Below are 16,242 nucleotides of genomic sequence, written 5' to 3' on the forward strand. Positions count from 1 at the left end.
TAAACCTCCACCGGAGCGAGACTGCTACACACGTTCTGATGGAGAAAATCAGCAAGAGCAAGATTCATATTGCCTTAATTCAGGAGCCATGGACGAACCGGAACAAAGTCTCTGGACTAAACCATATGAACTACCAATTATTCTATGCTATCACTGGTAATCGGCCGAGGACCTACGTTATTTGTCATAGAAATTTGAATTATATATTTTCCCCAGATTTGTCAACGTCGGATGCAACAGTGGTTAGACAGGGAGACGGTGGAGCATACCTGGCATCACTTTATCTGCCTTTCGACTCTCCGACACCGCCACCCACGTGGGAGCTGCAACGGCTGGTGAGGAAAGCAAAACAGATAGGAAACGAACTCTCACCACATTTCGTGGGTTGCACCAACACTAATAAGCGGGGCCAAGCCCTGGCAGAGTTCTTGATTACTAACGACCTAATAACACTTAATATTGATAATATCGCTACCTTTTTTAAAAGGATTAGGGAGGAGGTATTAAATGTGACGATATGTTCAGAAAATCTGATCGATGAGGTTCAGGATTGGAGGGTCTCCATGGAACACTCTTTCTCTGACCATCGCTACATTAGGTTTAGAATAGCACGGCCATCGCCGAATCCGATAGGCGTCCGGAATAAGTTGAAAACGGACTAGCAAAATTCGGAAGGCTACTCAGAAGAAGACTTGGGCAAGATAATTTAGATTGTCCAAGCATAGAAAACATTGACGAAAATTGCAACAGGATTACGACTGCACTGGAAGGGTCCTTTGAAGATAGTTGTCCTCTTTGGGATAGGAAATCTGCCCAAGAAAAACTCTAGATGACCGGGAAGATTCGTAATATTGGGAAAGTGGTCCGCAGAATTTTTAACAGAGCACGTCGTAAAAAAATTGATGTTTATTGGGATGTGTATTACACACGGCTCAAGGCATACAAAAAGATTACCAGAGCGGCAAACGTGCCTCCTGGAAGCTTTTCTGCGAACAGGTCGATAGCGTTAATGACGCCGCCAAGATAAAAAAGTTTCTCTCAAAAACCCATCTCCAAACTGAAACTTTAGTAGACGATATGGGAGTGAGAGCAGAGACAACGGAGGACATGTTGAGGCTTTTGATGAAAACCCATTTTCCACAGGATACGACAGGACTTACGGAGACACAGGAATCTTGGAATAATGACGTTGATCAAAAGTTTATAAATACGGAATTTATAGTGAAGGAATCCTTGAGGAGCTTAAAACCATTTAAGTCCCCCGGACCTGATGGAATATTTCCGACGTTAATACAGAATGAGGCAGACTATCTGGCGCCCCACCTGGCCAATATTTTTACAACGTGCCTGGGACTTGCATATACTCCGAAGGCCTAGCAGGAGGTAAGGGTGGTATTAAGCCCCAAGCCCGGCAAGGCATGTTATGCAAAACCAAGTTACTCAAAACCATGGAATGTATTGTGGACACTATGATAAAGAGTAGGACATCCAGCAAACTGCTTAAATACAAACAGCATGCCTATGTCAAGAGAAGATCGGTGGAGACTGCCTTGCACCAGGTTGTGCATAAAATAGAGGAATCATTCGATGCCAAAACGTAAACACTGGCGGTATGCATTGACATCGAGGGGGCTTTTAACAATGTGCGGACCGACACACTGATCCAATCCTTAGACCAGGTCGTTATAGACCATATTCTTGAGCCCCTGGAAGCCGCAATTTTATCAGATTTGGCTGAAATTTGGTACATAGAGTATTTGCTTTCAGGGAACTTGCTTGCCAAAAAAATGTTTTATAAAAATTGTTCCGAAAGACAAACATTTAACAATAATTTTTCTGAAACAGTTCTACATGAATTTTCTTTTAATTCTTGCTGTATTATTTTAATTGAAATTTAATCTTTAAAAAAGATGATTTAAAAAACATCTTTAAATGAAATAGTTTGATTGTTAGTCTGAAAGATTTTTCCAAAGAATATTTAGTAATATTTAATTATAAATTATTTGAATTACATAAAAATTTAAGGAATTTATATTTATATATATATATATATATAAATATATATATACTAGCTGACCCGGGCCCGCTCCGCTGCGCCTTCTTTTGCTTTACATGGAATAAAAGTTTCGTTGGAATATTTATTTTCGACAATTAAAGAGCTTTTAGTGAAATACCATGCTACGAAAATAGTTCTCTTCTCTCAAATACCATTTATTTAAACCCCATATTGCCATAGGTTTTGAGGGGAGTTTACAGGATGAGGCGTCGCCCAAACACGTGGTCCCAAAATTGGTTATCAAATTCGTTTTCTAATCTCAAATACCTTAAGCCACATATTGGCATGGTCGAAAAATGTTTACCCTTTCGGGGGTGTTTTGGAAAAGGGGTGATGCCTTAAATACATGGTCCTATATTTGAAAAGCAAATTTGTATTCTATTCCCAAATACTTCTAAATTGAGCCCCATATTGCGATGGTTAGTAAAAAATTGATCTTTGTGGGGTATTTTGGGAAAGGGGTAGACCCCCAGAAAATTGGTCCCGAAAGTGGGTATCAATTCCTGCTCGACCCACCAATACCTATGCCCGATTTAGGGGTGTTTTGCGAGTGGCGTGGTCCCCCAAATTCTAAGCCCTGAAAATATATCAGCAACGTGCTCTATTCTCATATATCTATATATCATTTATTTGAACCCCATATTGCCATTGCCCTCAAAATTAGATATCAAATTCGTTATCTAATCTCATTTAAACTCCTTATTGCGAAAGTCAGCAAATATGTCCGGTTTGGGGTATTGGCCCTAAAAACTATGAATATTGAATTCCACTCTCTTTAAGACCCAAATTGTCTTAGTGAGCAAATACGTCCTATTTGGGGGGTTGTTATGGTGGTGGGACGTCCGCTAGACAGTTGGCCCCTAATGTTGATATCAGATATGTTGTCTACTCCCACATACCTTTAATTTGAGCCCCATATTTCCATAGTCGGCAAACATGACCGGCCCCATATTGCTATGGTCGTAAATTTGTCCCCATTGGAGGATGTTTTTGGGGAGAGACGGCTCCCCAAACACTTGGTCCCATATTTTGATATCAGATTCGAATTCTACACTCAAATACCTTTTATTTAAGCCCCATATTACCATGGTCAGTAAACAAGGGGTGAGCCCTCAGAAACGTGGTCTAACATTTGAATATCAAATTCGTATTCTACTCGCAAATACCTTTCATTTGAGCCCCATATTGCTATGGTCGGTAAATACGTCCGATTTAGGGGGTTTTGGGGCTTGTGGTGGTACCCCCAGCACTTGGTCCGACAATTGGATATCAGATACGTTTTCTTATCCTAAATACCTTTCATTTGAGTCCCATATTGTCGTGATTGGTGTAAATATATGTTTGGTAGGTTTAGGCTAGGTAGCCCATCCGAAATTTGGATACCAAATTTTTATTTTTAGGGTACTATATGAGAGCACACAAAATTTCGCTTAAATTGCACCAGCCATCTCCGAGATCAGGCGTTTCTGAAAATTAGGATAAGGGGGAGGGTCCGCCCCCCTTCAGATATCCAAAAATGTAGTATCCTATTTCCACCACGGGGTCAATATGTACCATCTGTGAAAATTTCAAGAAAATCGGTTCAGCAGTTTCTGAGTCTATAAGGAACACACAAACATACAAACAAATCTACAAACAAACACTAATTTATTTTTATATATAAGATATTTATATATAAATATATATATTTATATATATATATATATATATATATATATATATACATAAATACATATATATATATATGTATATATATATATATATATATATATATATATATATATATATATACATATATATATACATATATAGGAAATTGTGTCTGAGCGGAAAATCCTTAGGGCGATAAGAAGTTTCGATTCCTTTAAGTCGCTAGGCCCTGATGATGTATCACCGGTTGAATTAAAAGTTGTATCTGATAGACTGGTTCACTGCCTTAGGGAGATATACTCTGGAATGGAGGGACACGAAGGTAATTTTTATTCCGAAAGCAGAAAAATCCTACCAAATGAAGGCGAAAGATTTTCGTCCTATTAGTCTGTCATCCTTTATGTTGAAAACTCTAGAGAGGTTGATAGAAACATATCTTAGGGCAAAGGTCCCTGGAGATCGCCTGTCGCGGCAGCAGAATGCATATAGATGCAAATCCACTGAAACAGTCCTTCACGACCTAGTCGGCTACATAGAGGGGGGGTTCTCTCGCTGTCAAGGAATATACAACGGCAAAATTTCTTGACATTGAAGGTGCCTTCAATAATGTTACACCGACGTCTATCATAAAGGAGTTGGAGTTTCTAGGCATCAACTCTACCGTAAGAAAGTTTATTAATAACTTACTTACTAAAAGATGCACTGCAGTTTTCAGGCCTGAAATGCTATATGGTGTTGTGGTCTGGTGGATGGCGCTTCAAAAGTCCACCTACTGCTCAATACTTAGCCAGATCCAACGGATGGCTTGTTTGTGTATCACAGCCGCACTGAGGACGACTGATGACGTACCATTATTCCTGATAGAACCGATTGGAACTACGATATCCCTAGAAACAGAAGTTACATAGACTTCTATACGGATTCCAAACTGAACCACCAGGTGGGCTTTGGGGTATACTCTCAAGATCTAGAACTGGTCATATCAAAAAGATTACCCGACCATTGCAGTGCGTATCAAGCGGAGATCCTTGTAATTAAGGAAGTTGTGAAATGGCTATAATATAATGTCATAGCGACGATTGGCATAAATATGTTTGCAAACAAACCCGCATAAATATGTTTGCAGACAAAACCGCCATCGACTGTCCCAGATCTCACAACGAGTTGACTGAACAGTTCAAAATTCACCTGTTCAGGGCGCTGGGCCACCGAGATATCTTAGGAAAATTGTAAAGCGGACGAGCTTGCGAGACTAGGAACTACCCTACACATTCAACGGATACTGGAATCTGTGGGTATACCTCTAGCGACATGTGAGCTAAATTATCAGGACCAGGCCCGAAGGACAACGAGTGATAGATGGTCACAAAGAGGGGGCTGTGAGCATTCCAAAACTATGTGACCTAATCTAAACTTGAAGAGGTCTACCGCTTTGCTGTCACTGGCTAGAACAGATATCTTAGTCATTGTGTCCGTCATGACAGGTCACTGTCTAATCGAAAAACATGCTGACAAAAAAGTAATCGCGAAAACAGGGGTTTTCAACGGTGAAACCCGAAGATAGTACCAGTCATCATGTTTTAAATTCATTTATTCATTTATTTCAGTCTATGGAATTACTAGCGAAATATAAATCTAATAATTCTTTAAATTTATTAATCGTGAAAGAAAATCTAAATTAAATTTAATATTTCTAAGATTAAATTCTAATGCTTTATTGCTCTAACAATAGGTTCATTTTGACTGTAATTACTTCTATGTGTTTTAACATAAAAAATTCAAAAAATATTCGAGAGATCTATGGATACACAAACTAATTGATAAAGACGTTTTAGATCTGCGTACACTCAATATTGTAGCTTCAATTAATTAATTTATTGTTTAAATAATAAATTTAAATAATTGATTTGAACACAACTGTATTTATATACGTCAGGCGCTGGTGTCCTTTATTGGAAACATCTGCTTTTCCTTTTGATTCTCATAATGATTTTTTATCCAAAAGCGTCCATGGAAATTAAGAAAATTTGAACAAGAAAAAATTAACAACCTTGTATTAGTGGAATGTGCAAATGCAATTAAAAATATTTTTAATATTTTACATTCTGTAACCATATTACATTTAGACAATAAAACTCCCATGTATCATATATTAACAATTGTTAACACCACAATCACATATTGATCAAATTAAAAAAATGATAAAATATCTCACGTTTTGAGCATTGGAAGCTTTGTTAGTAAAATGCCTAATACATGGATTACTTATGTGAATGTATTATTTGCTATATAATTTAAAATAAAATGTAAGCATTTGTACTTTGAAATACAGAAAGAACAAAATTCAGTTATTTGTAGCGCAAGATATGCTTATATATAGGCCAAGATATTATTATATCTAAGGCCAGATATAATTATATCCAAGGCGAGATAAAGTTATATATAGCATATCTCTTTGGATATAATTATATATAGCAGATATAATTATATCTGGTACCATATTCAACTATATCTACTTCAAGATATAGTTACAGCGGTCAAAAAAAGTATTCATCATTCAATGTTTTTTTTTTAATAAGTCTACAAAAGACAATTGGAATAAAAACATATTAAACTAATGATGCAGTAGTGCTTGTGTGATATATATGTACACAATTTCATTGTTTTTAAAGAAAAAGATAGTATTTATTGGAACAAAAAGGGCCATTTTACAGCTGAACACAAAAAATTAAACAAAAAAAGTATTCATCATTGCAAAAAAACAAAAAAATAAATAACATAATTTAAAAAAATTAATACTTTGTTATTCGACCACCGCGTCTTATAACTTCTTTTAAACGGTTTGACATCGATTGGACTAATTTAGCGGTTATATTTTGGTCTATATTAGTCCATTCCTCCATTATCACCTGTTGCATTTGACTCTTGCTCGAAAAATTGCGCGTTCTCAATTTGCGTTCGAGATGTTCCCAAAGATGTTCAATTGGGTTCAAGTCGGGACTTTGAGGAGGAGTTTTAATGACTTTGGGGCAGTTATACAGCATCCACATCTTGGTATTTAAAGCAGAATGTTTTTTTTTTTTTTTTTACAGCACTATCTTTTAAATTCCTCTTTAAAATGTCAATGTAATACTTATGATCCATTACTCCATTAATAATTTCAAGATTTCCCGCTCCTGAAGCCGCCATACACCCCCAAACCATTAAACCACCTCCACCATGTTTTACAGTAGCAACTGTGTTTCGTTCTTCAAGCTCTGTATTTGGTTTTCTGTACACTATGACCTTTCCATCGCACCCAAAAAGATTAAACTTGCTCTCGTCTGCAAAAATGACTGTTTTCCAAAATGATTCGGGCTGTTTTACATACATTTTTGCGAAGTTTAGCCTTTTCACTCGGTTTATTTTATTTATAAAGGGCTTCTTACGTGCAGTTCTTCCTCTGTAACTATGCCTTTTGAGTGTATTTCGAATTGTTTGTGTAGTAACTTCCTTCCCTAAATATTCCATAGTGTTTTTACGAAGAATGGTCGCATTTGTCTTCGGAGTTTTCTGAACTTGCCGCACTAGCCAACGCACATCTCCAACTGAAAGTGCTTTTGGTCGACCAGATCTTGGTTTATTGTCAACAGTTTTCGTTTCTGTCCACTTTCTGATGATGGATTGTATAGTAGATCGTGGTCTATTTAATATTTCACTGATAGTTTTTTGAGTTAAACCATTCCTGTGGTGTTTTATTATCAAAACTTTTACCTCATCAGAAACCTCGTTTTGCTTACGACCCATTTTGACAAAAACTATATTTTCAATGAAATTAAATATTTGCTGTCAAGGGCAAAGCCTCCTTTACTAAATAAAACAGAAAAGGGGGATTCCCAAATAATATTTGAATTTGACTTTGATGATAGCACATCAATGATGAATACTTTTTTTGTTCTGTTTTTGGTGTTATTATATAAAATTGCATTTTTTGCGCTAATTAAATTTATTTTTTGAATTTATTTTAAAACATATTACGAAAAATAAACTATTGCATAAAACTGCATTATTTGTTTACTTTAAATTTTCTTCAATTACCCAAAATAAGTGAATTTGTTATCAATTTTGCTAATGATGAATACTTTTTTTGACCGCTGTATATATATCATCAAATACAATTGCATATAATTGGATATGGCAGATTCATTTGGATCTAATTAGATCCAACTTTATCATATTCCAGATATATTTTCACCTGACCATATCAATTTTTTTACTCGGGCGGGTAATTTAATCGTATAAAACTTTTGGGGAGTATTTTTCAATTGTACGAAAAGCACGCTAATTAATTGAGCACCCGTATCCGAAATCTTTTATTACGAAACATCAATAGAAAAATACTCAAAAGCCACTGTAAAGTAAACATTAATTAATTTTCGGTCGCTTCGTTAACTAAAACAGCTGATCGTCGTTAAAAAATGCAAAATTATACAAAAATCGTTAACTGTTACCGCTTTTTTACTAAACGATGTTTGTTAAAATAGCTACTACGGGGGTCCATACACTTTGCTAAAGATACTACCGTATCTGGTGCAAATGTGTAATTTCTGTGATTAAGCGAGCTCTAATTTCATCGGAAATATATGTAGATACATATGGATTAAAAAGTACAATATATTTTCATTTGATTTATTTTATGATTTCACATACAACAAAACTTTATACTTTTATGATAAGATTAAGCGAATTTCAATAGTATAAAATTAGTGTGTACAGCATTTTGATAACGTACTACCTAAAAATTTTATTTTGTTTTAATTACAATTTCTAAACAAAAATTAGTTGTAAAAATATTAAATACATGTTTTAAACTTACTTTAATTATATCGATGTTGGTAAAGAGTTCCATTGAATTAAAAAAGAAATGTCATTAAGATACTGGCAGATTGTGTTGTTTTGGAACGATCAATATCCTTCTGGTGGATTGGCCAAACTCCAATTTATTGTAGAGATGGTTAGGTTAGGTTGAAAAGAGGGTGCGGATATTAATCCACTAGTAGGGATACTCTGATGTTTTATAACCCTCCACCATAGGATGGGGGTATACAACCGTCATTTCGTTTGTAACACTTCGAAATATGCGTCTAAGACCCCATAAAGTATATATATTCTTGATCGTCATGACATTTTAGGTCGATCTAGCCATGTCCGACCGACTGTCGAAAGCACGATAACTTTGGAAGGAGTAAAGCTGGACGCTTGAAATTTTGCACAAATGTATCTTATTAGTGTAGGTCAGTTGGGTATGTAAATGGGCCAAATCGATCCATGTTTTGATATAGCTGCCATATAAACCGATCCTGGGTCTTGACTTCTTGATTTTCTAGGGGGCGCAATTCGTATCCACTTTGGCTGAAATTTTGCATGTTGTTTGTTACGTCTTCCAACAACTGTGCTAAGTATTGTTCAAATCGGTTCATAACCTGATATAGCTGCCATATAAACCGATCTTGGATTTTGACTTCTTGAGCCACTAGAGGGTGCAATTCTTATCTGATTTTGCTGAAATTTTGAATGAAGTTTTTTGTTATGACTTCCAACAACTGCACTAAAAACGGTTCAAATCGCTATATGACCTGATGTAGCTGCCATATAAACCAATCTGGAATCTTGACTTCTTAAGCCTCTACAGGGCGCAATTCTTAAAAAAATTTGCTGAAAATTTCTACAGCGGCTTCTCCCATGTTTAACATACGTATTCAATATGGTCTTAATCGATCTATAGCCTGGTACAGCTCCAATATATACCGATTATGTTTCTTGAGCCCCTACAAGGCGCAATTCTTTCCGAATGGACTGAAATATTACCCAATGACTTCTACGATGGTCTTCAACATTCAATTCACTTATTGTTCGAATTGGACTATAACTTGATATATCTCCAATAGCATACAAATTCTTATCCATTATTCTTTGTTTGCCTAAAAAGAGATACCGCGCAAAGAACTCGACAAATGGTGGAGGATTTATAAAATTCGGCCCGGCCGAACTTAGCACGCTCTAACTTGTTTTTTTATAAATAATTTTATGAAGCGTTATAAGTGTCTTAATGTTTAAAAGGTTGCTAAAATCTACTCCTTGCAATTCTTTTGAAACCTGCGTGCAACTTTCACATTTCCTCAGCCCGTAGACATATCTTGTGATGGGATTATAAGCTGTTTGCAATCTGTGCTTGCTTTTTGAGTCATATTTTCCGAACAATTCAGAACCATAAATCAGTGTTGGCAGTTAATTAGATTTTACCAAAAGAGTTCGGATATGTTGCGGGGTTAGAAGCTGAGTTTGGTTGGTATAGAGTTCTAAGTATTTTAAATATTTTTTCTGCCGTAGTGATGACGCGATCCTTCCATGTTAAGGTGCTATTGATTATTATACCTAAATGTTTAGCGTAGTAAAATTGCTGGTCTCCAATGACAACTGGAAATTCTCAACGTCTGCTTTGACTGGAATTAATTGATTTATTGAAATTAGTAAGAAGATTGTTTGCAGTGGCCCATGTGTGTTCTTTACAGAGATCGCTGTTTAGCGTTAATATACCGTCTGATAGTGATGACTCATGGCAATGAATGTATATTTGAGCATCATCTGCATATATATGGATGTTTGAATACTCCGGTTGATGTGGCAAATCGTTGATGTATATGAAAAAAAAGGAGTGGAGCCTTCTGATAGTACAAGGCAGGCTGCAAGTCCGTTGTCAATGGCAGACCTTATGTCATCCGTGACATCTATTAAAGCAGTAACACAACTATGATTTGCTTTAGAACCTGTCTGCTTGTCGGAGAGTAGGCAATAATTACCTATACATCCGTGCATTTGTTTGTAAACTATGCACTCAAAAACTTTGGAATGAAATGTCAAGATAAGATTGGGCGATTGTCATTTCCAGTTTTAGACTTTGGAATTGGCACTATCTTTGCATGTTTCCATTCTGTAGGATACTGGCTTGTAGTTAATATGTTGTTAAAAAAATTTATCAAACATGGCAATATATCTGGCAGAATAATTTTTAAAAGTATGGGATGAATAGAGTTCAAACCAATCGCATTGGATTTTAAAGAAATAAAATCTTTCAACGACGTCCTGCTATTATACTTCATAAACGAAGTGAGAAATTGAACAATTAAAGTGTCATCCAGGGGACTGTTGATATAAATCTTTCTGTGGCGGCGTGGAAATGTTCAATGCGTTGCATATACCGTCAAAAATAGCACTCAAGTTTTCAGACCTATTGTAAGGAATGGTATTGATGCGAAGGTCACAAGGAACGATAAAAATATCATGCCTCTAAACTTGAGCCTTAAGATTTTTCATTTCGGTACTCTTCATGCCAATATCATCATACCCTGTTCCAATGTTATTAACTCTCACGAAGTTCATTAACAGTTTTCTCCAGTTTCTCTATCTGAGAATTTTAGAGGTTAGTTAAGGTTTCAATGTAATGAAGTTAGGTATCTCTCATGAAGTTCATTTGCAGTTTTCTCCCGTTTCTGTATGAGTTTAAGATGTAAGCCTCAAAATCTTTCAGCCTTTTGTTGATATCTGAAAGTAATCTCCCTTCAGTTGTTTCTAAGAAAAGAGATTGCTCTTCAAAACGTTTTTTAATCTTTGCTTATATTTTCTCAAGAGAAACAGTTCTTGCCACACAAGGGGTTTTTGAAACACTCTCTTGAAGTGAAATCTCATGTCTCTCTCTTCTATGATGCCGTTCTCCCTAATCTCGGTGTGTAGTTTGTCATTTGAGTGTGTTATAACATCCAAAAGTTGGGCTTGGGATTCACTTAATCGCATCGATAGTTTTTGTTTACCACTTGTTTCCTCCTTCTTTCTCTGGTATTGACTGAGAAATTTCTGTTGGGCTGAGAAATTTATGTTGTGCTTTGTTGGTGTGCGCCAAAAAATAATCTCAAATTAGGGTTGGTTAGGTTCAAAAACGGGTGCAGATATTTATCCGCACCATGCCACTATGGACATACATTAAAGCCAGTAATCGGTTTATTGTGCGCTCTAAAAACTAAAAATAACCTCGAAAAAGAATATCTAAGTTACGAATTTCGTGCTACTTACAAAATCCTTATTTGTTTTCCATACCACTCGCCAAAGTTGGCTCATGTCTGGTATCGTGAAAGCCAGGCAATGACATATGAAATGCTCCAACGTCTCATCATCTTCCCCACACATGCTATCACTTGCCTCACCGATTATGCATCAGTGAGCGCAAACTAGATTTTGTATTTTGTGCCAAAAATTAGTTATTCTCCAAGAATATATATGACAAATATATGCAAAAACAGAGCGCGTTTTATTCGTATATACATGCATAAGGAAAGACATATGGGTAAAGAAAGTGACATGTCGTCTGATAGCAACGTTACTTTTCCACAATCAGATGGGTAATAAATATATATCATTTGTTCGGCTTAAAGGTATTAATAATAATAAAAGACTTCTGTACTTTACAACAATTATTAAGAGCGCAAGTTTATGTTGCTAATTTCTAAACTGTATTAAACTGAATAAAATTGATACAGGTGATAAATGACTTAAAAAAGTTACTAAGGGGGTGCTTTTGCTTGGCCCAAAAATTTTTTACGGCCTTATTCACAAAATTTAATGTAGAATTGAAATAGGTTTTTTTGACACATTTCTTTTAAAGAACTATCAAATAAACCTATTTTAAAGCTTCATAAACAACAAATATTTATAAATTGTGATTCCAACGTTGAATATTCGTCAAGTTTCAGAACATTTTGTCTTCTCTAAAAAGCAATTAAATTCAATAATTGTACGACAGTGCCCCTAGCTCCGACATAAAAATAAAAGCAATGTTAAAAATGGATCTCCCGACTCCAATCTCCCAACATACATATTTAGTTAGAGCAAATAAAATCTTTTTCCATTTTTTCTTGAAATAGTTTTAGAAAATTTAAACTTAAGCAAAATCCGGAATTCCTTATTTATTTTTGATATATTCTCCTCTTTGGCATATTTATGGAACGGACAATAAAAAGAAAATAGCGAAGTGTGAATAATCTTATTATGGGAGTCTACTGTATATATAAGATATATTAAAGATTATTAAGGTTTTTACAGGGCCTTTGTTCTTGCTTCATCATTTGAACCAATCATTTAAACCCAATAACAAAACTTTATCGGAATGTGTGGACCATTGCAAAAGTCATATATGAACTGATTTTCTATTCTTTGTCTTTTTTTATTTCTCTTTTATTCATTGTTTTCTACGTTAAAATCACAGAATACTGTCGTATCAGCTCCTCCAATGGTGACAATAAATCTAAGAAGGTTCGTCGATCCGGAATTAAGGCCGTCATCACACTTGCCGAAGGATATTTATGGGTGTGTTTAATATACTTTGTCATTTCCATTACCTTCAAGGCTCGTTTTAATGTTTTCTTGTTCTTTCTTTTTTTGCTTTTTAGGATTTTAATTTTTGTTACTATTTTTTATTGTATATGTATGTATATGTCCATTTAAACCCCAATATATTAACGCACCACAATTGAGATTATCTGGTTGCAGTTTTCCCATGGGTAATATTAAATTAAACTTATTTAAATTACCACTATTTTTTATGTCTATTATTATCTTTTCAGTATTAAGTTTATTCTTCAATTACCATAGGCAGAGTACAGATATTAATTTTTAATATTACAATTCTTTTAATTACGGCCTTCTATAATTTGTTAGTTGTCGATTTTTATGATTTCTTCTGTTTTCAAGCGTTAAAAACATGTTTCGGTTTTAATAGTAATGTACATACAACAAAACAATTTTCACTAATTACAATATTTTGAACATTTAGGATGAATTAATTTGGTCAGTTTTTATTATTAAATAATATTTGTTACATATCAAAAAGAAGCTATGTAGACACACGTAAATCGTTTATCTTAAACCTTGATAGCCGTGACAATTATTTGAAAAACTGTTCAAACTGAATCCATAAAATAATAAAAAAAATATTTGCTTCGTAAAAATTAAATTAACAAATTGTTCATACTTATATATAGTTTTCATATTCGACTTAAAAAATACTGAAGCTACGTTCAGGTTAATCAAGTATTTGATCCATCTTGTTTCGTTATTTTGCGGCTAACAGACACCGCTACTTAGGTGGGGACACGATACTAGACATGAACCAACTAGGGGTGTGGTATGGAAAACAATTAAGGATTTTGTAAGTAGCACGGAATTCCTATATACAAATTACAAATGATCAACTAACTTGGGTCAAATATTTCATCAATTTGAACGTACCTTAAAGATCATAATTTTTTACCTAATTTGTGCAGTGAATTATTATTATTTCTTTCGGATCCTATTACATTTCTATCTACATATATTTCTATCTTTGTATTTTGGATAAAATTGGTTTACTTGTAAATCACACAGTATGGGCAATACCGGCTTTTTGTGACAAAAATATATATTTTCGAAACGGTTTAAGATAGGACAAAAAAGTTTGAAGGAAACCTTAATGAAATAAAAGGACCGCATTTTCAGCGACGACACTTGTGAGATAATTAACCGTGGAAACTTTTCTGCTAAGTGGTGTTGCTCTGTGGCAAGCCGTTCCGACTCGGTTATAAATATGAGGTCCCTTATCATTGAGCTTAAACTTATATCAGACAGCACTCATTGATACAACAGAAGTATCTCTGTTCTCCCTGAAAATGGAATGTGAATGGGGAAATTTGCATTATACACATACACTTTTAAACACATTTCAAAGTGAACATATTTTATAAATTATGACCGATTTCAACATTCGCCTCCTTAAAGATCAAAAACTCTTGTCTAATAAAAAAATTACAATTTAAGGATTTCGAAAGATATTACTCATTCATGTATGTTTTTTACTTTGTATAATTACTGTATGTACTCGATTATCCTTATTCTCTTTATACGCAACTCCTCCATTATTGCTACGTTATAATCAAAAGCATTGTAGAATCGTTAGGCGGCTACCGGTTTCTCAAAAAATTAGGTTTTTCTTAAAAAAAAATCCAGTTTTCGGGTTTTTAATTGCACCTTAAATTGGGAGATCGATTTTTATGGGAGATATAACAGGTTCAAGATCGATTTGGACCGTACTTGGCACGATTGTTGGAAGTCATTATAAAACACTGTTGAAAATTTCAATCAAATCGGATAATAATTGCGGCTTTTAGGGTCTCAGGAAATCAAATCGAATGAGCACTTTGTATTGGAGCTATATCCAAATCCGAGACCTCCGGAAAGGTTAGAATGACCGACTATGACACTGACCGCTTTCGATTCCTGGCGACAACATCGGAAAAAATTCTGAGGTGACGCACTGAGGTACCCTGTTAAATTCGGCTACATAACGATATCCCTTATCATTGAGTTTAATCTTGAATCGGACAGCAGCACTGATTGGTATGTGAGTAGTTTTTCCGATCGCTGCGGGAACGTACGTATTGATTGTAAAATTGATTGTTGGATTTGGTTTTCTCATTTTCACTGGATAGTTCGCTTTGCAGATATCTTACACAGACGTGAAGATGTCTTATCACTTTGCGTAACTTTGCGAATATTAACTTGTCTCGACTACCTTATCTTTGGTTCTGTTCCACGTGGTGTCGCAGTGGTGACACTGATACCTGTGCCTTAGGATTGTAGGAACAATCGGATCCTACTTTGGCTGATTCTTAAGCAAGTTTCTGGGAAGCAGGTTGCTCATCATCTGGGAAGCAGGTTGCTTAGGCGTTTACGCAGTAATAGAAGTAGGTTGTTCAGATATTTTATACTGCATCGAATAAATCCTTACAGACTTATAAATTATTACAGACTATTAAATTAATGTTGGTAACAATGGCTTGTATGTTAATATAAATTTTTACGTTTTAGCAAACTCTTATTTTCGGAAAAATTAAAGATGTGATAGTACTTATTGAAATCACAACAAAGGCGACGAAGAGGATCATTGTTAGAGCAATCTCTTTGAAAATATTGCATGAAAAGAAGCTGAAAATTCCTCGTTGGACGAATTGGAACATTTAGATATATACGGTTCGTAATAAATTCGAAAGATATTTTGTAATGTAGGACATTCCTTAAAAATATAAGGTTTAACATCTTTCTGTGGCTAAATAGCCTAATCAAATTAAGCCTGAATTTATATGAAGGTAATGTTTGGTAATTCCATCGATTGCGTCGTAAACAAAACAAGAAATTTTGCCATATTACCGAACCATATTTCAGTGTACAACGTACCAAAGAAATCTATAAATTTTTCGTGATAGAGATATCATTCAGTTCCTGACTTCATCTTTTCACAAACCCATGTGAACTATAAGCATTGTTAACCATTGCCGTTATATGTCTTTATATGTTTAATCTGCTATCTAAGAGGATGGCGTGGTCTACTAATGTTTCTACTCGCTGAAGTTCACCTCTAGAAAGAAAATAACTCGTATTCAAATGTCCAGCTCGATAACATTTCTTACTATTGA

The 16,242-nt window shown here is 35.0% G+C and overlaps 1 protein-coding gene across 3 annotated transcripts in view; it reads left to right on the forward strand.

Annotated features, from left to right (window-relative positions):
* Positions 1-16,242, forward strand: part of LOC106084261 (poly(U)-binding-splicing factor half pint) — a 249,185-nt gene that overhangs the window by 35,578 nt on the left and 197,365 nt on the right. Inside the window, exons 2-3 of one of the 3 annotated variants that reach the window (XM_059369504.1) lie at positions 13,002-13,102; positions 13,186-13,296. The exons of 1 other annotated variant lie outside the window; for it this stretch is intronic. In XM_059369504.1, coding sequence (XP_059225487.1) covers positions 13,293-13,296 — 4 coding nt within the window. In that variant the 5' untranslated portion in view covers positions 13,002-13,102; positions 13,186-13,292. The remainder of the gene's footprint in view (positions 1-13,001; positions 13,103-13,185; positions 13,297-16,242) is intronic. One more of the 3 variants, XM_059369505.1, reaches the window with a different exon arrangement.

Source organism: Stomoxys calcitrans, chromosome 5, assembly GCF_963082655.1.
Source record: "Stomoxys calcitrans chromosome 5, idStoCalc2.1, whole genome shotgun sequence".
Lineage (NCBI taxonomy): Eukaryota > Metazoa > Arthropoda > Insecta > Diptera > Muscidae > Stomoxys > Stomoxys calcitrans.